The sequence below is a fragment of the Prionailurus viverrinus genome, chromosome D2 (assembly GCF_022837055.1).
Source record: "Prionailurus viverrinus isolate Anna chromosome D2, UM_Priviv_1.0, whole genome shotgun sequence".
Lineage (NCBI taxonomy): Eukaryota > Metazoa > Chordata > Mammalia > Carnivora > Felidae > Prionailurus > Prionailurus viverrinus.
This window is the reverse complement of record NC_062571.1, coordinates 24,355,043-24,381,337: the sequence shown is the minus strand read 5'-3', so window position 1 is coordinate 24,381,337 and position 26,295 is coordinate 24,355,043. Positions and strand designations below refer to the sequence as shown.

At 41.7% G+C, this 26,295-nt stretch overlaps 1 protein-coding gene across 2 annotated transcripts in view; it reads right to left on the bottom strand.

The window, feature by feature from the left end:
- Positions 1–4,299: 4,299 nt before the first annotated feature.
- The window catches only part of ARID5B (AT-rich interaction domain 5B), a 181,068-nt gene continuing 159,072 nt past the window's right edge, over positions 4,300–26,295 (bottom strand). For both annotated transcript variants that reach the window (XM_047824406.1, XM_047824407.1), the window contains 2 exons: positions 13,906–14,104; positions 4,300–10,477 (listed from right to left, as the gene is read on the bottom strand). In XM_047824406.1, the coding sequence (XP_047680362.1) occupies positions 8,312–10,477; positions 13,906–14,104 (2,365 nt within the window). In that variant the 3' untranslated portion in view covers positions 4,300–8,311. The remainder of the gene's footprint in view (positions 10,478–13,905; positions 14,105–26,295) is intronic.

The window sequence follows — 26,295 nt, the reverse complement described above, 5'->3', positions numbered from 1 at the left end:
CTTTGAAATTCATCTGTGCATTGTTGTGTACTGTTCCAGGTTTCCACCCACCTTAATCATTTTCCAGATGGCTTTCATATGTTATTATAGTAATAGGAGTTTTAATGTTTCACCAACTTGATATCTCTAGGATGAACCCTTCTTGGGCATGGTAGAATACTGCTTTTAACACATTTCAAACGCGTACATCCTTTTAGTATATTGTGCATGCACATATATGTAGAAGACATATTTATGTGTGTGAATACGGATGTACATTTATAAACAGAAATTTTTATATTTTTCTGATATTTTACTTGGGATTGCTGCATCTGGTTTAGAAGTGAGATTGATCTGTATTCTTTTTTTCTTTCACTGTCGTCCTTTCTTGAGTTTGGTTAATGAGGTCAAAATAAACCCACAAAAAGAACTGAGTAGTTTTCCTCTTTTTCAATTCTCTGACGCAGTTTTTAAAACCATCTTAGCCTGGTGCTTTTTTGTGGAGAACTATGCGACACCTGATCAAATCTTCAGTTGTTATTTGAGTTTTATATTTCTTGGGAAATTTTTGTTCATTTCTAGCTTTGTAGAAAATGGCTCCTTTCATCTAACTTTTCCAATGTATAAGCTTAAAGTTAATGCTGTCCTCTAATAATTGAAAAAATGTCCTTTTTTTCCCTTTTATAATACTATTTCTTGATGTCTTCTCTCTTTTTTGCCTCATTAATTGACAAACAACTTTAGGGTGTTATGTGACATTTTTGGCTGATTGCTTGAATTTCTATGTCAGGGTGGCAGGAAGCAGGAGAAGAGTTGCACACAATAAGAAAAACCTGCCGTTTTGTTGTTTTTGTTAATGTTTTACTTATTTTTGAGAGAGAGAGACAGAGACAGAGACAGAGCGTGAGCGGGAGTGAGAAAGAAGGAGACACAGAATCCGAAGCAGGCTCCAGGTTCTGAACTGTCAGCACAGAGCTTGGTATGGGGCTCGAACCCACGAACTGTGAGATCATGACCTGAGCTGAAGGACGCTTAATAGACTGAGCCACCCACGCGCCCCAAAACCTGCCCGTTTTGATTGGTTATCAAAAAGCTCAGTGATGGCTTTATTTCCCTCAACTATAGAATAGGAATAAATACAGTATCTACCTCATGGGATCCTTGAAGATGGAATGAATGAATACCAAGCAACCAACCAGCCAACAAACAAAACAAAACATTTAAAGCATAAAACATATGGAGTTCTCACTGTACACCGTTGGGTGTTTGTTGTTTTATGTGTAAAGGAGAAATAAAGGGACATATCCAGGTCTGAGGTACAAAGACCAGGACACTGGAAATATTTTGTCATGGATTCCTCCACACTTGGTCCCTGGGCCCCTCTCTCTCTTCTTGATAATCTCCCTCATGCTGAATACTCTCCTGGTGTCCAGAGTTAATTTCAAATTCCCAAGGGGTGAAGCAGCATGGCTTGAACACGGCCACACAAACATTGCAGAGACTTTCTGGAAGTTGTGCTCTAGCCTTACACAATCAGATTTAACATAAAAAGCAGGACTGGATTACAAAATGCCGTAATTGCAGACTTCTTTCTTAATGCTCTCTCAATGATTTATTAGTTCATTCAGTTAAGTATTTAAATGCCTGTGATGTGTTAATCCCGAGCGAAAAATAGTGTCAAATCTATAGCCACCCCCAACTGATTAACGAAGTTTTGCCAAGAAAAGACTCAATGTTGACTGCTTTAGTGTTCATGTTAACGTTTATATGCAGATATTGACCTATCTGTAACAGAGTCTATCTGTACGTGAACACTAACCAATTAGACCTTCTGGAGCTGTGCTGTTCAACGTAGGAATCACTAGCTACAGGGGGCTATTTAAATTTACATGAATAAAAATGAAATACAATTAAAGAGTCAGTTCCTTCATCACACTAGGCACCTTTCAAGGGCTCAGTAGCCACACTGGTGGGTAGCTACGGTATTGGAAAGCTTTGAATTATAAAATATTTCCATCATCCCAGGAAGTTCCACTGGACAGTTCTGTTCTAGAAAGAGTTTCAACAATAATTAAAATAGTACTAGTTCTTGTATGGATGCCTCAGGGAACAGATCACCTTGTCCTTCCTCGGTTGGCTGAATGCCTAGGGTTATGGCTAGCATGATTAAAAATAGTTCGTTCTTTTAAGCAGGTTAAACAAATACTTTGGAATGTTTTTTATCCTAGGACTTAGCCTGGAGATTCCAAAATCCAGGAATTCTGAATTGGCAAAGCCTAAATTAACATGATTTACTATGCTCCCTAGGCCAAGCTTGAAGACTATGCTTTCTTTCACATTATTCCTGGCCAGAGGTCACCCCTCACCCCACTCCTGCCTCCTGCCACTTATATACTTGTTGTTGTAAATGATCACCCATTTCCTGGTCACTATCAGCCCTCAAACATTTGTCAACTTTGGCCACTTTCCTAGAATAAATCATTGGGCATTTTCATTGCTTTTGCACTATGAGTGACATCTTTAGCAAAAGCACCCTCCTTCCCAACAGTATTTGCCAGCTAGGCCTGGTAAAAATAGATAACTTATCATGATGTTTCCTGTTGTGTATGATTCAAGTATCAGATCTATAAATGCTGAATGTGTCATAGATGGAAGAACATTTTTTTTTTATGTACTCATAGCAGTTCACATGATATGGTGAAATACACATGAATCAGAGTGAAGGCAAGGAGACCCTGAGGCTACCGGTCCTGTGTTTGGAGTGTTTGGATTAACAGAGGGAGAATAGCCAGCAAGAAAAGGGAGTAGCCCAGAACATGTTGCTGTAATTCCTGCTGGTCTGAGAGGGTGAGCAGGGTCCTTTCCATGGTAAGAAAAAGGTTCTAGTGTCTTTTATAAAAATATATGTGTTTCCCCACCCCTAATCCCCCTCAGAGTTGTGGCCACATGCTTGCTATCAGATTACTTTCTCCTGTCTATTCCAAGTCCATCCTGACCAGATGGTGGGGGTTGTAAAGCAAGACCCTCACCAAAGACTGTCCACCTTCTCCCCTGCCCTAATCTCCATTAAGAAGGGAGCACATAGGGTACTACTTTGTGAATGCCTCATTTCAACTAATAAGCTGAGCAAAACCAGGGGGAAGCCTGAAGGCAGAGGATTAAGGGGACAAAAGATCAGAAATCTTTGTCCATCATCAGCATAAGTCAGAATATGCTGTTTGCCTAGCTTTTCACCCCTCCCTGAGTATCCATCAATTGTCCCATTTAATCCATTGCTGTCTCTTCACCCTTCTTTCTAACCATCTCTGAATGGTGTCCACTCTACCATTCCACCACCCCAACTGAAATGACTGCCATCTTGGTATTAGATTGCTCACAGTCTGCCTTCACACAGCAGCCAGCGACACCAAAAGAAATCTGAACACATTACCACCCTGCTTAAACCTCTTCTTGCTTAGGAAAAAGACCAAAATGCTCATCCTGGTCTGTTATGTTCTACCTAACTGGCCCCTGCTATACTCTTTCACCTCACCTCAACCTCAACCTCATGCCCTGGACCTTGTCAATTATGCTTCTGTCACGCAGGCTTTTTTTTTTTTTTTTAAATACCTATGATAAACCAAATTTGTCCCTGCTGCCGGGCCTTTGCACATGCAGTGCCCTGTGTTTGGACTCCTCTTTTCCCAATTCCCTCTCACCTGGTCAACTCATGTTCCTTCTTCACATGCCAGTTGAATCACCACTTCCTCCTCATGTATCACTTTGTTACCATACTCCTCTCCCTGGGAACTAGGTCAGGTCAAGGTTTTGTATTTATATGACTGACTACTTGATTAACTGTTTCTCATAAGATTTATAAGTTCCAGAGACAATATTTATCTTTTACTCACCATTGTATTTCCAGCTCCTAACACTAAGCCCGGCAGTTCAGGCATGAGTAAATCTTTGTTGACCAAGTAAATAGACAGTGACTTTTGTTATCTGCCAGGAGTGGAGCGTGGCATACAAAGGAAGTCATAGACTTAAGAGCTCTGGGTTCAAATCCTAACTCAGTTTGTTAGGTGACCTGGGGCAAATTGCCCTCTCTAAGCTTTCGTTTTCTCATCAATAAAACAGGCGTACCTGTATTCACGTGTGGGTGTGAAGACTGTATGTCACTTGGGCACCCAGCAAATTCCCAACAAAGTAGACACCATCATCACCATTACCAATTATCATCATCACCGCTATTATCCAATTTGGCGACAACAGGGTGCAAAAAAGTCCTGAGGCCACAGGACTCCTCAGGAAGAAGTAACAGATTGCTCACACCCAAAAGGAAACAGATAGTAACATTTTTTATTAAATATTACAGTGGATCAAAAAGTACAAAATATCTCTTGCCTGCTATGTGATTGGGAAACTATTGGCACGTAATACAGTATCAAAAGCAGTAATAAGTACAATTTGGAAAACATACAAAATTGAGTGTTTATAGTTTTGGCTCAGCATTCTTCTGGTAGTGTTTAAACTAATGCAAAGGTTACTCAATAACCTCTCCATTGGGAAACTATGTAATATCACTGGGCCATGTTGCTATATACAAATAATCACCTTACAGAGCATAGAGGTTACATAGCTGGAATCACCAAAAGTATACAATATTTACAACACAGGAAAGTTTAAAAAAGTATAAACAGCCAAGAGATTATGCTGCTATTTTCAGACATATTTCAACCATGGGGAGACAAGCAGAATATCAAATACATCAACAGCCAACACTGGAATTTAAGTGCTCAAGATACTCATTGCAATGGTGTGGGTCTCACTGGGGCAAACTTGTTCCCATTTCTCTTTAAATCTGGGACAAGAGTAAAACTGGACCAGATGGGACTTGGCTGACCACCACCAAATGTGACTTTGTGGGACAACAAGTGAAGAGAAAGAAATGGTTCTCTTTGAAGGCACACTACATAAAATATTTTTGTGGGATCACCTCGAAATTTCCATCAGACACACCAACACAGTGAAATACAGTACTTGAGAATTCATGCACCAGGTCAGAAAGTTGTAAAGTCAACATTGAGTTTTAATAAACCCTTCTGTATATGCCCTGATAAACAAGTGAACTTAAGAGCTTCTAGCTAGTAAATAAATAAGTCAGTCCTGTGGCAAATATTACAAGTTCCAATCACTTACTAGAAGAATACTTAATTCTGAATCTCAGTTGGGCTGGGGTTTTGTTGTTGTTGTTGTTTTGTTTTGTTTTCTCTGTGTCTCTTTTTTTTAAGTTGCCAAATGTTAAACCAGAAGTTGCATGGAAAGGTTTTTTTCTTTCTTTTTTTTTTTTTAATATTATTTAGAATCTCCAAGTGTCCAGTAAATCACGGACTTAGTGCTATTTTGAATTGCAACATTTCTTGGAAGCCACACTCAGTAAATAGATTTATGACTCCATTGCCAATTAGATTCCACAGTTTCCTTTACTAAACTACCAATAACAATGCTTTGATTGCACAAAGAAAGGCTTGGGCAATTCCATTCAATAATAAGGCCCCTTGAACTCAAACAATGCAAACAAAGCTCTATTTAAGACTTTTTAAAATGTAGTTCTCAGCCAATGAAGAATTCAATGGTTTTTTTGAAAGATTTCCAAGATCTCTGTTCGGAGTTTTAAAACAAATAACACACTGCTTCTGTTGGGAATGTATACCCCCATCTCTCTTTATTTGTCCTGATGTTTTGCCGAGGGTATGAGCTTCCTCAGACAGAAACAGTGAGTCTCCTCTCGGAAGAGATGAGGAAAACAAAAGCTGGACTATGTTAACATTGTTTGAAAATGGTGTGATCAAATTCCAACATGATGAAACCAGACTGAAATCATTGTAGCGGGGAAAACAAATGCCCCATATTCCAAACGGATAGGTGAGCTCCACCAGGGACAGATGGCCCCCACTCCTTTGAGAAACAGACTCCTAGAGACCATGTGCTAGGGTCTAGCCCGTGTTCTGCTGCAGAAACACTGGAGTTTCCTTTTTCTTCCATGGCCTCTGATTCTGTGACCATTCAATCTAGTGCAACTTGCTTATATGTGTCCTGGCTAGCAATTTGCCAGCTGGAATTGAGATTTTTTTCCCCCTCCATCTTGTGCAATAGCAGGATAATCTGCACTCACACATTTATAATCTATATTCTACTAGTCTATCTATGGTATATATATATATATATATATATATGTAAAATTCCACAGGAAGGTAAATAATTAATTGAAGCAAATGGAACTCTTAACACTAGATCTCTACATTCTTTTGTTTCCACCTTTGGATATTAAGTATGTTACATTGAATATTTGGCTTCATGTCATGGAGACGCTTCAATACAAATGTATGGCATGCATGGCTTTAAGAGCCGCAGTGTCCTTGTTTACCAGTTGTGATTATTTTGCGTCGAGTTACCTATTTAGAAGTTGAAAATTGTCATCAAAATTTTCATAGAATTAAATATCTCAGAGGTAAAGGACTGGTTAACTGTGGTTCTAATGTCTACTGGTAGTGTTGGGGGAGGGAAAGGTTGGCTGGGGAGTTCACCCAAGCAGTCTTATCAGCAGGGATGGGACTTGGAAAGAAAATCCACTCTGTATTGACTGACTTTTAACACACTTAGAAAATGCATCCACCTCGATGTTACATCCCAGCAGCGCATGGAATAAAGTGGCGAGAATGACCATACACATTCTCCACATCTTTTGACTGCTTGAACAACTTGGCCATTTCTTCCAACAATAAAAGAAATCGTAAAGTGGACTGTCTTGCCAGGTGGTTAAAAACATGACACGACCCACCAGATGTGCGTGCATACTCACAAAACTAACGCCCCATAAACCCAAAGAAGAGGGCTTTCTTTTGAAATGGGTAATCCAGGATGCCAATTATCCCACAGAGATGTGGCCTGGGAGGCTCTTCTTGAGAACAAGAAACCAACTTGATGAAGGCCATGTGACTACCTATTATTACTCAAAAGACCGTGACCCAGGGAAGGTATCAGGTGCCCGGGCCTCCAGCTGCTCCTTTTCTTCCGGATAGTGGGGCTCCTTCTTCTTCCCCAACCCCCTTTCCCACACTGTTTAAAGGGATCGGTGCCAACACCAATGTAAATCATTTTGGCTTCTGTTCTAATTTCTGAAATTCCTAAAATATCTGCGCAGCCCACAAATATGTCCTCTAGACTCTTGTTGTTCAGCAGCTTGCTGCCAGTGAGGTTTTTGTTTTTATGATTCCTCTGGTATGTAGGACAGTTTCACAGCCTAGATAAGGTAAGGACAATGCTCGATATTTTCACATAACCCAATACTTCAAAGCAAAGCATTTGGCCGGGTAAGCAGTGTATAAGCTCTTTCGACTATGCCATTTATGAGGAACAAAATCCTTAAGTTGCGGATCTGCAAAGGAACATTCTTTGCACTATTGTGTGCTCAACTGTTTCTTTTTCATTTGTTCCACTAGAATCAGTTGCTTCAATTTGTAAACAATAACTTTACCACCCAAAGCTGCTCAAAATGATAAGATGTGGAAAAATTACAAACACACATCAACAACTAGGACAGTCAGTCAGCCTTTAAAAAACAAAACAAAACAAAATAAAACAAAACAAAAGACCTGCAAACAAAAGCGATACTGTTTAAAAAAAAAAAAAAAGAAAAAAAAAAAAAGGACAAGAAGGAACCGGGAGAAAATGGAACTACCTGTATATAAATTAGGTGAGCAAACAGTGATACGGGTAGTTTTAAGAAGCAAATATATACAGTCATTTTAACAGTGTTTACTTCTCTGGATTGTTTAATAGTGTCAAAATGAAAGATCTACTGAAGTTTCACTATACATTGCATTGATTGAACCTTGGAGAGTTTTGTGGGAAGAGGGGCATCCCTTGGCAAATGTTTGCCAGTCTTCCTTGCCCCTTCCTTTGAAATGCCTGCCCCCTCCCCCTTTTTTCTTTTCTTTTTTTTGTTTTCTTTTTTCTTTCTTTTTTTTTTTTTTTTTTTTTTTTTTGCCCAGATTGTTCCTGACCATCCTCAAGACGGGGTCCTCTAAATTCTTCCTGGATACACAAAAATCCCTTCACAAGACCCACATGCAAAGGGAACCATCTAGGCGCCAGGGCATCTGGGTTGGAAGGGGCTGGAGACCGACTAGCCAAGGCTGGAGTCGTCCCAGGAAAAATCAGGTATGTTCACCTCCCTACTCGGCATGTTCAGCCCCTTTGGCTGGGACTGATCTTACCCCCGGATTAGAAGAAATACTGACTTCTAATTCTATAAGCCATCACCCCCAGGGTAAGGAGTGCAGCTCTGGGCTTACAGTTTTGTACTGGGGTGTACGGACGACAGCTGAGAAGACGGAAAGGCAGCTTGAGGATTTATAGCAGCTAGAGGGTAAATGCTGTTGTGCAAAAGGTCCCCGTAAGAACTTCCTACAGGTGTGGCCGCAGCCAAGTGTCTGTAAAGCTGCTGAGAATTTGTCGGCGACGTGAAGATTCCTCTCTGCATCACAAGCGAGTGGAAAGCCAGGGGCTGCATGAGTGGAGAAAGCACGGTCTGGTTTTTCAAGTACTGCAGAGAATGGGAATAGCCGGCCGGGAGCCTAGAGTTGAGGCCCGAGCCACACAGGCTCCCGGAATACAAACCTGGGAAGATGGGGGACGAGAGCGGAAGCTTGTGGCCCTCCGATGGGCCCCCCGAGTGGGCGCTGTGTGCCGCCTTGCCGCCTTCGCTCTCCGGCTCCGAGGCCTTCTCCTTCGCACAGGCCTCCTTGGATGGGTCCAGGGGCGACACCGCCCGCGCCTTCTTCCCAGCAATCACGAGGTCCAAGTCCTCCAGGCTGCGCTTTATGGGGCGCGCGGCACCAATGTTCTGGGGGCTCGATTTCCGGTGCAGGACGGGGTGGACCATGCCCTCGATCTTCCTGAAGTTCTCCAGTCTCACGTGGTGAGGTTTTCCCGACCTGGAGAGCGATTCGGGGTACTTTTTAGGGGCCGACATGGTCATGGGCGATACCCGGCAGGCTTTGGGGTGGCAGTCTCGCCCCTGGCTGTTGAGGACCTGGAAGTGGGGGGTGCCCTTGCTCTCCTGGGGCCCTGGGGCCGAGTGCGCCAGGCCCAGGACCTTGCCCGTGGGCTTGTGCAGGTTCTTGGGAAGGCTCAGGTCCGTCGGCTGATCATCCGTGGGCGCTTCGGCCGTGGCCGACTTTTTGTCTTGCAGATGTAGCGACGCGAGATAATTCCCGTGGAGCTTGTCTTGGTGTTTGTGGGAAGGGAAAGAGCTGTTTTCTGATTCCCTGTACATGTCCCTGCAAGGGTACTTGGCTGTCTGCTCGTTGTGAAGATGGTGTTCAGTGTGTCTGTAGAGGCTGTGGAGATGAGGAGAGGAGTAGAAGTCAGCCAGGAAGCTAGGCATGTGGGAGTGAGGGAGCGCCCTTTTCTCCAGAAGCTTCTCCTTGCCCTCCTGAATTTCTTGCTTCAGGACGTAGGAGTCAGCAAGGGGGCTAAGGTGATGCTTGGAGAGACTGCAGCGGTAGGGATCTGATCGACCCAGCTTGTCATGCTTAAAGATGTCACTGATGCTCTTTCTGTCCTCCGAGGGCTTGCTTCTGAAACTCTGCACGTGCTGAATCACTGACGGCCGGCTAACGGCCATGTGGTCGGTACTCTGGCCATGGTGGGCCTGGGACAAACCCGAACACAGGTCATCCCTGGCAATGAGTTTCTTTTTGCTGATCAAAGGGGGTGGGGAGCCATAGGGGTAGCTGCCGGAGAGGCTGGCCCCACTGACTTGGGACAAAAGTTTCTTCTTGGCCAGTGGGGACATGATGCCTGGGTTGCCCCTTGAGTAGAGCAGAGGGGTGTAATTGAGCCCGTGGTTCTCATTCATGGGCCCAGTCAGGTCTTTGTCTTTGAACATGTCAAATGACTGAACCACGAGGACCTTCGGGGTCTGCTTTAGGGCATTGTGGATGTCATCGCTGCCCAGCTGGTCCACCTTCACGGTGCAGTTGGCAATGTAATCCGCCATTGCGGGTAGCTTGTCATCCTCTATCTCATTCTGGTTTGCCAGGGGTGGCTGCGTGGTGGGGAAGCCAGGGAAGGGCGCTTCTTGGAGGTCATTTTCAGGGCTCTCTGTAAAACAGCAGGGCTGGGGTTCTTGTTTCGAGTCCACAAGAGCGCTGGGAGAGGTGAGTGGCTGTTTGCCGGCCCCGGGGACAGGGGCTGGACCCCTTTCGGGGGCCGGAGGGGCACTGGGGAGTGGAGGAGGAGGCCCCTTCTCTCCCACCTCTTCCACCACCTTCTCACTGTCGGCACCTTGATCTATGTCATTGTCCTTTTCTGGGTCTGCCCTAGACCCCAGGGGTCTCGCTGCAAAATCCTGGTACCCTTCCATTTTCTTCTTCACATCTGCTGCCGGGAGAGGCTCCGTGATGCTCTTCTGATTTAAAGTCTCTTGTTCCTTCTCTGGCTCTGATGAGACCTGATAAAATATTTCAAAAGACAGTCAGAAGGAAGCCAAATGCGTTGACACATTTTGCTATGAAACAAAATATTACACGCAGCAGTTTTTCTTGAAAACAGGCTTGTCAATCAGCTCAGGGAGTTTCTGTAAAGCTTTATTCCGCACCCCCCCCCCCATCACAGCTCTAAACAAAGAAATCTAAATTACAGAAACATGAGGGTAGATAGGCGCTCTAGTCCCTTGTGAGACACCTATCAAATAGCAAAGTGTATACGATCTTATCATTCCTTGATTCTAATATATAGGTTAATTCTGAGGTTGTTTTTTTGTCAAATCAGTCAATTATCCAAATGGGTTTTAAATTACATGCTGCGCTTTATGACACTTTGGAGAAAGATTTTTTTTTTTTGAAAGCATCTCTCTTTCAAAAAGCAACCAACCCCATATCAACAACAGGCAACAAACTTCCTAGAACCCCTTGCCTTTCTTTGAGACAGCAAATCTCATCCTAATGTATTCAGTATGATGCCTAAAATTAGCAATGCTTAAGTGTTAATTTCTACTTGGTGCCATATGACATGCAGATAATGCTAAAATATTAAAAAATTATGCGGATGCAACACCAGCCTGTCTACCTGAGGGACAGAGGACTCAAAGTCCTTCTAGGCTGCAGCAAACTATATTTCTATTAAAGCTGAAAATGAAGTTATCAAAATTCAGGCAGTGAGCACCACCACAAATGCAGCTTTTCTGTTCACTGAAATACACTGTGGTCAATGAGATGGGTGTGCACTTTATGTGTCCCTATTGACAGAAGTTGTGGGCACAATTTGACCCATTCATTGCATTATGTAGCTGTGCAAAGTTTGACCTTAGAAGGTCATTTTAACTTTCCATCTGTGACCCAGCTGGCTGACAAGCCCTTTCAAAACTGTCACTCTGCCCTGACGTGTCTAAGAGGAGAACAGTCACAAAACAGTTGTATTGAGCTGGTCTTTTTCCAACCCTTGCCCACCGCCCGCCCCCCCCCCCCCCCCCCATCATCTCATCCCTTGAATGTTGTTCCTCTTTGTTAAGAAAAGAAGTATCAACCACATTAACATCTTCGGGTAGGACTGAGGATGCTGGTGTAGGGGTGCACAGAAAAAATATTTTAAAGAAATCAAACCCTTTCAGAGGTATTTCTCCTTAAATCTACTTGAAGATAACTCTGTCTTTTAGGGACGTGTAAGACCTAATAGCTTTTGCTTCTCTTCTCTTTCTTTCTTTTTTTTTTGTACTAGTAGTTGCCTTTTCCAGTACAAATATCATTACTTGTTCTACATTAACAATCATCATTGGTCCCCTGAGCTTATACATTACATGAAAATACAGAAAAATGAGTACAGCAAGGGAAAAAGGCAAATTGCATTTAAATGTCAGTTTCTGATGGGGCTGTGGTTTGAAGTAAAGCTACAGGGGATACTCAATCTCACTGAAGTTTCTGGGACCTAGGTCTTCGGTTACATGGAGTTTTATGGTTTTGTTTGTAAAACAGGTTTAGAGGGTCTCTGGAAGCTAGGCAGAAAAAAGTAAAGGACCGTTTTTTCCTGGGATGGCATTTTATGATCTGCCTTGATGTGTTAAATGGTACCTTCCCACCATGCCATTTGCAATCCAATTACCTGAAGATAGTGGGTCTGACTGGAAGGGCTTTATAAGCCCTCCTGTCTCCATTGAGTTCACTGCTTCATATTGAAAACATCAAGAAAAACAACAATAAAATCCAAACTCCAAACACACAGTCACCGAGGAGAAATATACCTGGCCAAACACATGAGTCTGTGTTGGAGGTGGGCAGCAGTTCTTACTCTAAGGTCAGCCTTGGAGAGGGTATGAGAGTCCAGGTAGTGCAGATGACCTGACCATGATAACCTCTGATACTCCAACATTACAGTGCCTTGAGGCACTGGGGCCTAGGAGAAACAAGGAGCCTGAAGGCCTTAAGAATTTCTGTGATCTGGAGGGAGTCAGGCTCTACTCTTGGCAACAATCATTCCCCAAGCTGAGGGGCTTCAGGGCAGCAGGCTGAGGACTCTTCCCCCACCTCACAAAACAACCATTTCAAACTTCATCCCCAAAGTGGAGCCACTCAAAGGTCAGCTGGCCCCGTGGCCTCAGTTTGTCCTCTGGTACTTTGGCGATGCTGTACATATGGTATCTAATAGAACTCACTGATCCAAAACCCTATAATAAATCACCAGGCCAACGGGATAAAGGAAGAATGGAATGTCAGCCTTAACTTGGAATTTCCTTGCTTTTGGCCATTTATGTTGCAAGCTTGCAGATGTTTAGAAATCTCTGCATCATTCCCCCCCCCCATTTTTTTAATTACTAAAGCTTAGAATAATTACGAAACAAAAATAATAAATAAATCTTTTCTTGGTATTAATAATCTCTTCTTACACAGGAGTCAGTTGGGTAGGTTAATTTCTAGTTAGGAGGTTGGTGTGGTGTGTGTGTATGTGTGTGTGTGTGTGTGTGTGTGTGTGTGTGTGTGTGTGTTTTAAGCCAGTGTTTAATTAGGGAGTCTCTTATGTGTTCATTATAAACCTGATTTTTAGGGGGTGTTTAATATCAGTACCAAAATTCCCTTTGGGGTTGAATCCTAGAACATGCTGTCTCCAAATGTGGCTGCTAATTTTTTTTTTTTTTTATGGGCAGCAGGGTTTTTTATTATTCATGTTGAAACAGAGCCCAGATCAGCCTCCATGACTGGCTGTATGCTGACAGTAATGGCTTCTACCAAAGGGCTGTTGGGGGCTGTGGGTAGCTGGGGCTTGTTTTAAAAGGTTCAGAAACTACCTGTTAACATGAGAGATAATAATGGTTTCAGAGGAACAATTTCAAAATTCTCCTACAAATAGTATATACTTAAGGTGTTTCTAAACTGGTTTCAACCCAAGGCTCATGCACAGAGGTCAATTATGGGAGGCAAACAAATCTCTGAGTTTTTAGGGAAGTCCTGTGGAGACATGGCATATATCATTTCAACATCCCTAGATGTGCTAGAACCCACAAAGTGTGATTTAGAGTCAGACCAACTCCTCAGATAGACTGGCTGTGAAATGACAAAGAAGCCACATCACATAGGAGTCTCTTTGCTTCCCAGAGCTGAAGCCCTGACTCCTTCTATCTCAAAGTCAGCATTTGCTATCAGTTTTATACAGGATGTTCTCATCTTTCTAGATCCTGTTATTGGTCCATCCAGTTAATACCACGCACTGCCTTCCAGCTCCTGGGCAAACCAACAGATCCGCTCTACGGGGACCCGTGGAGCTGAGATGATGTGAATTCTTAGTCTAGGGCTGTGGGTATTCAGGGACACGGCTCTGGATGCAGGGTTCCAGAAGACACAGGACAGGATGTGTCTCACAGAGGTATTTCTGTGGAGGACAGCAACTCACCTCTGATGATTCCTGGGGCTTTGGGGCATTCTCTTTTTCTTTCTTGCTCTTAGGGATTTCATGTTTGATGCGTTTGGTTCCTGATACTTTTGTTTTATTCTCATTTTCCTGTGAACTGTTCTCCTGTTTCCGAGGTTTGATTGGAGGCAGGGGTTTATCTTCCTCTCCTTTAATAAACCTTTCATATGGTAGGATTAATCTGGAAGGATATCAGAAGAGATGATCAATCTTGGGAGGCAATTCCAGGTAGCATTGATGCTACTGGGGTTTAGTTTCTTTTCTCAATACAAGCAATTTATTGAATGACCTCATCTCCAATGACACCTGTGCATTTCTAGAAACTTACTCCACACTTCCGGGATCTACTTCCTTGGTCAAAACCGGCACCTGGTAACTTACATACTTCCTTGCAAGACATCTTTCTGGTTTTATGAATCTATATACCAAAGATACCAATGGAAGCGTCCAAAGTTAACATCATTATCACAGCTCATGGAACCTGGCTAAGTGCCAAAAATATTATCACAGCAATGAAAGCAAGACTAATGACAGCTGGCATTCATTTATTGCTCTGCCAACTATTATTTATTGAGCACCTACTATGTGCATAAGTGCTCAAAGCACTGAGATATAGCAGTGAATAAAGCATTCAAAGCCCCTGACTTCATGAGCATGATAGTCTAAGTATGCACTAGTATGTGCCAGGTAATGTCCTAAATGCATTATATAGATTATTTCATGTTATCTCCACAGTATCTTTCTGGAGTGTTACTATAATTGTTATTATTATGATATTACTACTACTACTATTACTATTATTACTATTCCTTTTTGAGAGATGAGGCAAGCGAGGCCCCAGAAAGGTTAAATAATTTGCTTAAGCATTACACCATTTGTTAGAGATGGAATTTGCACCTAGTTCTGCCTGTCTCCAAAGTTTATATTTTCATTCATGTTAAAATATAGAGCAGACACTTAAGATAAAGAGGTTAATGGGAGGCAAGCTCAGTGTGGCTGAGAGACAGCTGTCTTCTCCCGAGTTCTGAGGTGGGTGGGTGACTCCCACCCGTTTTGGGGTGCCAAACAAAAGACAGCCCCAGTGAGGAGGGTGGACAGACCACTCAAGCCACAAAAATCAGAGGGCTGAAAAATTCAAGCATTTTAATTATATAACTTTTCAAACAAAGTACATAAAATTGTTCTAAAAAGAGAAACATCAAACAGCTCTAGTTTTAATCTGTTTTCCCTTTGCGACATAGCTCTTGATCTGAAAGGGAAAAATAGCTGATGTAATTAAAAGGGATGGATTGCATTACAATCTCAGTTTCAACTGCAGTGATTAAAGTTTTTATAATGCATTTGGTATGATTAATGACTCACTGTGGGATTAATACAAGACTCAGCCTTAAAAATATGAACTTTAATACGGCAAACATAATTTGTTTTAAATAAGACAAGTTGACTCAATGAAGAAAATGTACTTGGCTTATAAACAACATAAATCTGTTCAAATATTGGGAACCCTAATTATTTTTAAACTAAGACTTCCAGGCAAAAACTTCTTTGGTTTGGATATTTGTTAGCTATCCTACCATCGGCTTCTAACCAGGCAATTTGGATCTCAGCTACTTCAACACACACAACTGTTCAGGTTTGCGAGTACAGACGTGGGGGCTTTTGTGATAATAGTTCGATGTTTAATAAAATACCAAGGAAATTATGGGAAAATGAAATCCCGATTTACAGCATATTAGAAACAAAATTCATTTACTGAGCATGCTCAGACAAGGTATGTGCAAGGAGGCGTGAATAATAGTTTCGAGCCCTCTGTCTGGCAGTGGGCCAGCCATGAAGATCAACACAGCCCGTGGGGAATAGTTATCTTCAGATCCCATTACAAACTGAGTTTAAACATGTTACAGCTGCTAAAACTGGAAACTGTTCTCTCGATGTAGACTTACTAAAATAATATATGGTTGCCAAATACCTGACTCCCACTGTAATATTACAGTTAATGTTTATATAATAAAAAGCATAACTAAGCAGAAGAGAGAAAAAAGCAATCTTGTTCATACTTGAATTTATCCCGTCTCATCTGTAAAGTCCCCAACATTACCCCGATTCCTTTTATCTGCGTGGTCCTGCCAGGGACTTGATCCCCCTTTAACATTAGCAGGTTGGGGATTTTTGTCTGGGGAGTGAAATGCATTGAATATTTTAAACGGGGGGAAAAACATTTTAAATAGACTTTAATGAAAACATATTTTTATTGTTGGGACGGATAGGTTTGTTTTACTTTTGTTTGGTTGCCATGGGAACCCAAGTAGCATTGAAGTCTGGGTATTCCAATGGTTGCTGTTTGTTGGGACCCCCTTGCCCTCAGCTTCATTCTGTAATCGCGATGGTGACACGTGGAGGAACCCTCTTCACCGGGAAGCATGACAGTGTTACCTCTGAGTGTAGGGAGAGGGTGACAGAAGGCAGAGAACTGGGTTGGAGGCACACCCAACGTGGACCCCTCCCCTCAGGCTCTCACAGGCCGGGGCCACCCAGGCCCTTTAGCTGGGTGCCTTTAGGAGACTTTAATTTCCTTAGACAATTCTGCAGATTCAAGAAGCAGGGCAACATTTCCATTTCATTTTTTGCTTCATTTTTTTTTCCTTTTCTTTCTTTTTTTTTTTTTTTTTTTTTTTTTTCTTCTTCACTCAACTCAGCAGCTGGCTGGCCGACAGCAGTAAAAAATACATTTCACTTTGCTGGTCAAAGGCCTAAAGCCAGAAGCAGGAAATCTGGAATTAAATGTTTCTTGTATCTGGAAAGAGGCATGACTAAGGTAAAACTGAATCCAAACACAAGCTTTGCTTGTTCAAGGCTTCCAGAGGGAGAGAATATGTGAGTGAGTGAGTGTGTGTGTGTGTGTGTAAAGGTCAATTGAGTGGTTTTTTTTCCTCCTTCTAAATCACTGAAAGATAATTATAGTGGCTCAGGGAAAAAAAGGTTCCCAAAATAAAACAAGAAAGGCAGCAGCTAAAAGGAAACAAGTAGAAATATGGCCAGCTAAGCCCCAAAGAACAGGGCACGATCTCACACAGCACACAAACAATCACTGTTCATATAGTGATTTCCGTTTGGTGCGATTTTCACTGAATGTTTTTTCAGTTATCCTGTCATGGTACAACACAATTACCCCACAGGATATGATCTTATCATCTGATTATTAGAAGTTTTTACAGTACAAAAAGACGAAAGCTATTATAGGCTTTGGAACATTTTAAACGTTTAGGGTAAATGCAATACCATTAAAAACAGGTTAGCCAATATTAAGGTCAACGTTACCCAATGCAGGAAGCTGAGTAGGCTCGTATTGTATAAAGAATCTAGTATAATGAAACATGCCTGTGCCTTGCGGATGATTATTCCTCAAATATTTGTAGTACAACAAAGATTTAATCAGTCTCTAAACTATACAGCTAAAAGCAAAAATGCACCCCAGCCCCTGAGAACTCATTACACAGCCCATCTTCAATGGGCTGCAACTCTAAGAATGTGGGTTGGGCTTTAGGTGGGTGGAAGTAATGGGGAAGAGAAGCAATATATTCATTAGAAAATCCAGAGAGATTTTTACCCCTGATCTACATCTACTCTGGGAATTGAAAGCTTGGCAGATAAATGGGCCTTTATTATTATCCAGATTTCACATTTCAGATTAGCAAAATGCTTATTTACGATGCCATTAATGGATCTGAAATAGGTAAGCCATCATGTATTAAAAAATAACATCTTTCCATAGGCATAAGATTTGTAGCAGCATGAGATTTTATTTTTCCCTAGGAATAATACAAGAATAACATTTTCCACCCCACAGCAGAAACAGTAGGGGAGCCTTTTGCTATCACCAAGATTCTTATTAAATTCAGTCACTGTGAAAGCAAGATTTTTTTCTCCTTCTCCTTCTTCATCTTTTTTTTTAAATAAAGACGACTTAAAATCAACCCAAGTTAAAATTAACAAATCAATAGCGTTATAACCTTGATTTATTAGCATCTGAGCCACTAAATTATCATCATACAAGAAATTGCTGGTTTGAAAAGATTTCGGCTTTGTTAAATCTCAAGTTAAATAATGGTGCTCAGTATACTAGGTTTTTAGATCTGCCTCATCTGATATTATGAAAAATTCAATACATTTCTCTACAGCAGAAGTCAGGGGTCAGCAAATCTATTACTGTAATGTAAGTAATCTGGCAACCTGCCAGCTCTTTCTCTCTTTTATTATTTTTTTAAACACCAAGGCAGATAATTTTATATTTACAAATTCTAAAATCCTCCAGGGTCCTGCCTCTTTCTTAACAAAAACCAGCAGCCTCACATTCAAGAAATGTATATCGCCACATGTCCTCATCATTTGCATTTCATACAAAAGAAGAAAAGACTTCATCTTTATTAGGCAGCGCTGTCCCCCTCCCTTCCCCATACTCAGACAGAAAATAATGTCAAATCTCTTTTGAACGAGTAACCACTAATAATCTTCTGTATTGATTAATGCTTGCATGGGATGACTGAACTTTGGGGCCAAAAACATTGAGCAAACAGTGCTTAAGAGGAAAAATGAGAATCCATCTATTTATAGAGCTCTGCAAAATGATAGTATAATACTGTCTAGAACTGACTCAATTTGGAGTGGGGGAAAGAAGTAGGTAATTTATAGGGTTGTAATTGATCCTCAAACTCACCCTCGTCACTTTATAGACACTGTTATGGTATCAAACCTGTGAAAAACTCTAGGCCCAAAGATCTGCTGGTGCCCCTGGAACAGAATACCTTAGGGTCAGAGGGAAATAAAGTTGGTGTGCATGTAAGGGCCAAAATGCTCCTACTATACTTACAGTATTAGGCTTTTGTATGGCGGTAGAAAAGAAATGACATATTGGTTCCGCTGGGGCTTCGGATCTGATCTGATCCCAAATGAAGTCATTATACCTCTAAGTTGATTCCAGGGTTGATAAATTCTAAGGCTTGGCCAGACATTTCCCTTCTCAGCCAGAAATTGAAAATATAACTTCACTGTGAAGTGTGGGAAGCAATCTTTCACCAAATATGGAGCCAATAGAAGGTATATTTTTCTTTTTTGAAGATGATGTATGCACCCTTGTTAAGGTTCCAAGAAGACTAGAAAGTTTCTAATCTCACATACTGTCCACCTCTCAAGGTTCCAGACCACAACCATAAAAATGGCAGAAGGCATTTGGGTGATTGGTACCAAAACAAAAGTCAAAGACACAAATGTGCTATGTCAGCGTACACAGAAGTGGGATGTTTCCTCAGTGGACACAACACTCACTGAGTACAACAGAAACTTTGTTCCTGTTCTCTTAAAAACCAAGCTCCATCTGAGAAAGATGTGGGCCCAGGGTAAATATCTCCTCTGTTTTATGGTGTGTTTCTGGAAAGCAGAAAAAATAGCGTGCAGAGTGTGAGGAGCAAAATGTCAGTAACCAAGAGAGCTGAGAAAGAGGTCTCCAGCACCCTCCTAAAACAGATGAGGAGGTGAACTAAAGGCTTTGAGCATTGAACCATGCTGACCTGTAGGCCATGCTGACCTGTAAGCCATGGAGAATGGTGAATGGCAGGACTCATGTGAGCTAAGAAAACCATGGGAGAATGCAGCATGGGTTCTATATGGAAGACTTAGCTTGACCGTGAGGTCACCAAGGGTAAACTGTATGGAGTGCTTTAATAAGGAAGTGGGTATAAATAGCATCATTTGTATTCTATGTAAGATACCCAAAAGCCATGTGGCCCATTATATCAACAACGATATATGGCCACTTGTCATCAGAAAAGGTCTTTCTTGGGAAAATTACCTGCCTAACAGGGCTTCATTGCCTACTCTAGAGACAACAGAAGATGAACAAGAAACTTTTTTGAAGGCATTAATACTGTCCATTTGCCCCTGGAAGTGGTGGGAGAGTTGTTTCCTAGGCCCATTAATGACTCTGACACCTTCTTCTGTGGTCCTGGAGTGCCTGTAACCCTAAGTAAAAAAAGAAAAGCAAGGTACATGAAGCCTGGGCCAAGCAAGATGGTGGCTTGACTCCTATAAAGGATTGTCAATGTGAGAGAGGTTGCTCAGGGATGACAGGCCCGCTGAACTGCAGTTACATTGGTCTGTGGGGGCCTGAGGTGGGAGGATGGGGAGAGAAACTTCTGGTTATTCTTATATATTGATTAGGCATTCCAATATTAATAACAGGGACCATGTATTAAATGCCTATTAATAGGAGGTATTTGTATACCTTAAGTTCAACTATTACAAAAAGAAGTATATACAGGTACATTATTTTACCCTCATTTTTATGGATGAGGAAATGGAGGTTCAGAGTGAAATTATTAAATGACTAGTCAAAGGCATGCAGCTATTAAGTGCTAAAATTTGAGTTCAAACACAGATCTGTCCGCCTCTCTGAGCTGCCTTCATATCAGCATGGTAACTGCACTTTTATACCTTGTCTGAGAAGCACTGACACTCAGGAGATACTGAACTGATCACCCCTGGGTTAGGAGAATTCTAAGCACTTAAGGCACTAAAAAAATCAGGGTGAGCATTTTCTTTTTCTCAGACGCAACAGACCTATAAAATACACCCATGGCCATTCCACAAGGAGTCAACCCATTAGAACAGCCCTACGGCTTGGGCACTGGGCACAATACTCCTTTTTCTAAAATACCATGACTCTCGAAAAGGTGGTGACCCTAGGTGGATGAGGCCCAACTTGATGTTGGATGGTAAGAGAAACTCAGGAATCATATCCCTTCATGAATTCCAGCCTGGGGTACTTAATCTTACCATGTTTGAGGTTCTCATAGCCTCCCCAGTTAGAATGGAAGCTCCTCAGGGGCTTTGCTTCTATGATGCCTCCTTGCCTCTTCTAAGAGGGTCTAGACTGATGTTATCCCCATGTCTTTCTCACTAAAGAAAGTTGGAATGGACTTAAGGCTGACTTTATGCCCTGGGATTAAAGTACATTCTCACAACAGAGGGCATAGACCATAAATAGCACCCAGCCCTCCACAATGTCAGCCAGCAAAGATGGTGGCAATCATTCTTCTCAATGAAAAAACAATGACTAACTCAGAATCAAGTTGCATGGATCCATTTCAAGGGCAGATGAACATTATTTCAAGAGTAACAGACAAATATAACTACAGTGTTTTCAACATAATGAGCACCCCACAAATGAAGGCAGACAGTGTCCATTATGTGAAGACAGGCAAACAACTATTGCATTTAGGTCTCATCTACGTGAGACACCATGGGTTCCAGAGCTTCTGAAATGTTCAACAATTCCCCCAAACATTTATAATTTTGATCAAACTTCGTAATAAGTTGTATAAAAACAAAATGTTCTGAGAGGTTTTCGGTGGAAGAGTTAAGGATATATTTTAATGGTAAACAATTACATTCTTCTGTCATCTGATGCTTTTTTTTCTTTCTTTTTTGGAAACATGGCTCTCTGAATTTTCAATAGTTCCTTTGTGAAGGCATCTGTTACTCACGTAATTGAAAAGATGTTTGTGCAGTGGCATGCTTGAGAGTACAGTTATTTAATCTTAATGATAAAGCCCCGAGGACAGAAAATCATAAGTAGAAACCTCTTGTTATTTATCAAAAAGAAAAGGGGCTAAGACACCTAATCTATTCTCAAATTTAAATTCATGCTTGATGAAAACTATCAATAAAACATAGGACCTGAAAAGTTTCTTAAATACTGTACCCAGGTTCAAAGGAGTGAGAAAGGGGGGAGGTAGGGTGAAAACAAAAATGAGACAATAAAGGAGACTGACAAAGAAAAACTGCTGTTTGGCAAGCTTTTTTTGGGTCAAACAAAGAACTTGCTGTAGTTTACAGCATGACATACACACTTGATTAGTTTGTGCCTGAGGGTGTTTTTACACTCGATAGTGTAAACTCCAACTTCTATTAATTACAACTTGCATTTAGAGGCAAATTTAAGAATTTTTAAATAGAGATTTTTCAAAGGCTGTTGTTTATTTTTTTTTAAAGCAGAAACCAGTTTTTCTACTCCAGGGCCTGGCGAGAGTTTTGTTTTCCTTTTTAAAAGTTTCTTGAAATATCCAGGCATTGGAAAGTTATCAGAGCATTTTAGGCATGCTGAGTGATACAGAGGAAGGCTCTTGCTTAGGAAGTTATCTGACTGTCCTTTGGGGAGGAATTCTATAGGTCCCCCAGAACAAGCTTGGTGGAATGTAGACGGAAGAGTGGCAGAAATGCCTCAGCCTGCCTGAATCTCAGCACCTTAGGTTTCCCAGGCTCCTGGCTGTTGATAAGAGCCAGGAGGACTTCTGTGTATTTGAGGAAAAAGGGAGTTGAGAAAGCCTGCGTGGCAGTGTTGGAGAGGTATTAATACCTGTGCCCACTGGCCAGAGCCCACATTACCAACACAGTATTTAGAAAAGAGCTGCAAGTCCAGACATTGGTCAACCCCACCATGGTCACCCATGGGTGAGGATGGGAGTGGTCCAGCCACTGGACCTCAGGGCAAGAGAGTTAACAGACACTGAGAAGATAAACTGCAAGACCTGCTTGTGGTGGATCTGATTTGAAATTGAGCCTTAGTACTCCCCTGACAGCCTCTTCCACCACCTCGTTTCCTACCTCTTTATGCACATTTTGTAGAAGAAACTGTCGTTTTTGTTTGGATTGAAATCAATTCATTCAACCCCTAATTCCTGAGTTCCCAGATATGTTCATGATGCTGCACTGGGTGCATTGGGGAGACTCAAGGAAAGCAATACCACATGATCCTTGCTCCCCAAAATAGTATCTTTACTGTTCTTGAATTCTTCAGCTGAATATTTTAGCTGTATGTTGATCTCTGTATGTGTGATGTATGATGATCTCTCAAGTTCTAACCTAACTCTTTTAAGATCCAGTTCAAATTCTAGATCCTCCTGGAAGACTTTGCTCATTCCAGCTGAAAATTCTCTCTTCTTTCTTTCATCCCTGTTGAACTTCTTATTTGTATCTATTACTTACTTACCTAAGGTTTTTATAGCCTTAAATATTCAACTCTCTTTCATGTATGAACTAAGAGTCAGATCGTATGATAAGTTAGATACGCCAAGGATCATAGTACCTCCCAGTTCTATTGAGTTGGTAGCACTGGCCTGGGGGTGCCATACTGAGGAGAATTCTGAAGCTGAGCTTGGCCTCATGGAAAGTAGCATCATGTTTCCTTAGCAATCTCTTCCATAAATGTGGTAGGGTGAGCACCTCCTCATTGTTTGTCAACCCTACTCCAAACTCATTGGTTCATCCATTTTCATTATCCCAGAGAATGCTTTGTACATCATAGGTATTCAAAAAACACCCAATGGCTCTTGAGGACAGCAGCAAAGGAAAAAGGCAGTCAGTCAGTCACTCAAATGGCAAATCACTCCTATCCCAGAAAAAGAAAGTGGCCACTGGGAGGGGGCTTCTTACCAATTTCAAATGTAATCTCAGGCTATGTTGAAAGGCTGATACTGCTACATCCCAAGAAGTACTATATACCACATCTGGAATCGCTTTGGGTATTCTGAGTGACACAAATTGGAGGCATCTACGTAAGAGCAGGCCAACCTCGTGAAAACCCATAAATCGTGCTCTGAGGCTTGGTTGAATGGAATAGGAGGCCTTGGAGTGGGAGAGAAGCTTTGCCAAGCATGTGGCGGCCCATCACCAAGGAAATGGCATGCAGAGAAAGAGTCAGACCCAGAAGGTGAGGGAGGGCCAGTGGGAAGCCACAGATGGTGTCTTGTTCAGCATGTGGAAGAGTGTTTAGATGAAGAGCACCTCCAACGGTGGCCCGCTTCTTTCTTGTTCCCCAACTGCAAGGCGTTGGAGCAGAGACTGGATTAGCCCAGTGCCAAAGGTAGTTCAGTCCCCACAGAACTTGGCAGCTTATAGGCTACATTTTGCCCAGGGGTATGTTTAGTTTAACTGATGTAAAATATTTTCAGAAATATTGGATCCAATATTTGCAAGTCAGGTGCCTTCATGTAAAAGTTATCATGAAACCATTCAAGGTCTGACAGTACTGAGGCTGTATCTGTCCAAGACAGTGGTGTTGGCTGATCCTGCCAGGCCTCTCTGGCCTGTCTGTGTGTGCCAGCTTCCTACTTTCCTACCTGGCCACTGCACTCACCTATGCTACCTCCCCCACAAACATCTGAGTCTGTGCCCAGGTGTGTGGAGTAGTGCTTCTTCAGTGGCCTGACATGAAGGACCAGTTTTCTGAGTTTCCTGTCTGTTGCTGACTGACACTGGTGTAAAATTCGTAACTCATAAAAATGAATTAGTAGAAAATGAAATTTAAGAAAGGCACATAAAACACAAGGCCTGATTTTACAGACATAAAATGATTCTGGCAAATTGCTACATACGTGTAACAATGCTTATTCATAATTATTCTGTTCACAGAACACAGACAGGCCAGAAACCCTCACTTGAGAAGCACTGGTCTAGAAGATGACTAAGGGACCTCTCAAATCTAAAATACTCTGTGATCTTGCCTGTGTCTTTCTGAATTGTGTACTGATTAACTTCAAGGGTATCAAAATGACCAAAAACAGCAAATCATGTCCAGGACATAAACAGAACTGGAACTCACTTTACTTTACTTTCCCTTGGCTTTTTCCTCACAACATGATTAGCTGAGTTCCTTAGGACTTGATATATTTTTGGTCTTTATCTTAAAGCACATATTTATCTTACTCAAAACATGAACCTCTCTTTCTTCAGAGAGGAAAGGCTGAGGTCCAGCCGCCACTAGGGTTCTGCCCAGATGTGTCTGGCTTGGGTACCACTGACCCCAGGTCACTGCAAAGGAGGCTGCCCCAGCCCTGCAGCAGGACAGTCTTGCCAGGGGAATACTTCCAGGCAAGGCAAAAGGTTAGAATTTGAAATTGGGCATTAGGTATATAAGAAAATGATGCATAATTGCTCATTTCCCGCATATAAGCACATTTGTTTATGATTTTGATTTTCTTTTTTTAAACATTTTTTAATGTTTATTCATTTTTGAGAGACAGAGACAGAGCATTATCAGGGGAGGGGCAGAGAGAGAAGGAGACAGAATCTGAAGCAGGCTCCAGGGTCTGAGCTGTCAGCACACAGCTTGACGTGGGGCTCGAACTCATGAACCATGAGATCATGACCTGAGCTGTAGTCGGACGCCCAACCGACTGAGCCACCCAGGCACCCCTGATTTTGATTTTCTAAATACTCAGAAAAGCACATCATAAAGTCCTTTTGCCTCAATGCTCCTTTTTCCAACCCTAATAACAACTTCACGTGCTCCTCAGACACAGACCATACAATGTATTCAAGAAAATTCAAACCAGTGATGTGGTATTCTATGTGAAGATTTTTTTCCCTCTTGTATGTGCTTAAAAAACAACAACAACAACATTTTTCCAAAAAAGAAAACAAATCTGCATGTGAAAGCAAAGTCTTTAAAGTGAATTACTATTCCAGAAAACTAAGCTAAGAGAATGCCATAAAAAGAACCATTCCCCTTTTTTGCTCCTGTCCTGATAACAGTGACTCAGCACATCTTCAACAGAGAGAGTCAGATCAGGAGGAAAATGTTAGGGTCCTGACCAGGAGGAGCTGGGCATTTTTCTTTGCATTATAACTGATAGGAACTTTATCTATAAATCCTGGGCAAGGAATGTCCAGAATAACCACACTTCATGAGCTTTGCTGAGTTTGAGACGTCTACATAGCAACAGTCTCACGATGGGGAACATTAATGCTTTTTATATTGGTGATCAGCTGTAACATGAGCAATTAAGTACAGTACTAATGGACTATGGCCAGGAGCCTGGTACTAATATTAAAAACTGACAGAGATGAATAGGTTTGGAAGTAAAACCAGGCTGACAAAGACATTTTTATGAAGTGCTTGGACCTATTTGATTTAAACCAATCAGAGGCAAGTTTGGACGAGTCAGGCCTTCAGCAACAATGATGCATTCACAGGCATTGTACCATTTCTGCTGTGCCTTAAATAAAAACACTCATTGATTCTTTTCAACAACCCACACTTTCATTATTACACTCATTAATAAACCAAGAGTGCCCGAGTAACATACAAGTAATATTCACTGAGGAACTGGCTACTTTTTTCTTGTTGGAAAATGAAAACATTTACTGGAAACATGAACCACACCACACGAAAAATAAATCAGTGGATAATGCCTACTAGATCACTCATTTCTTCATCTTCTAGGAAAGCAAAGCTGGTGGTAAGGAAATAGGAAAAAGACTGAGTCTCTATACCAGAGTGAAAAGAGTGAAAAAAGTGAAAAGAGTGTGACTGAATGC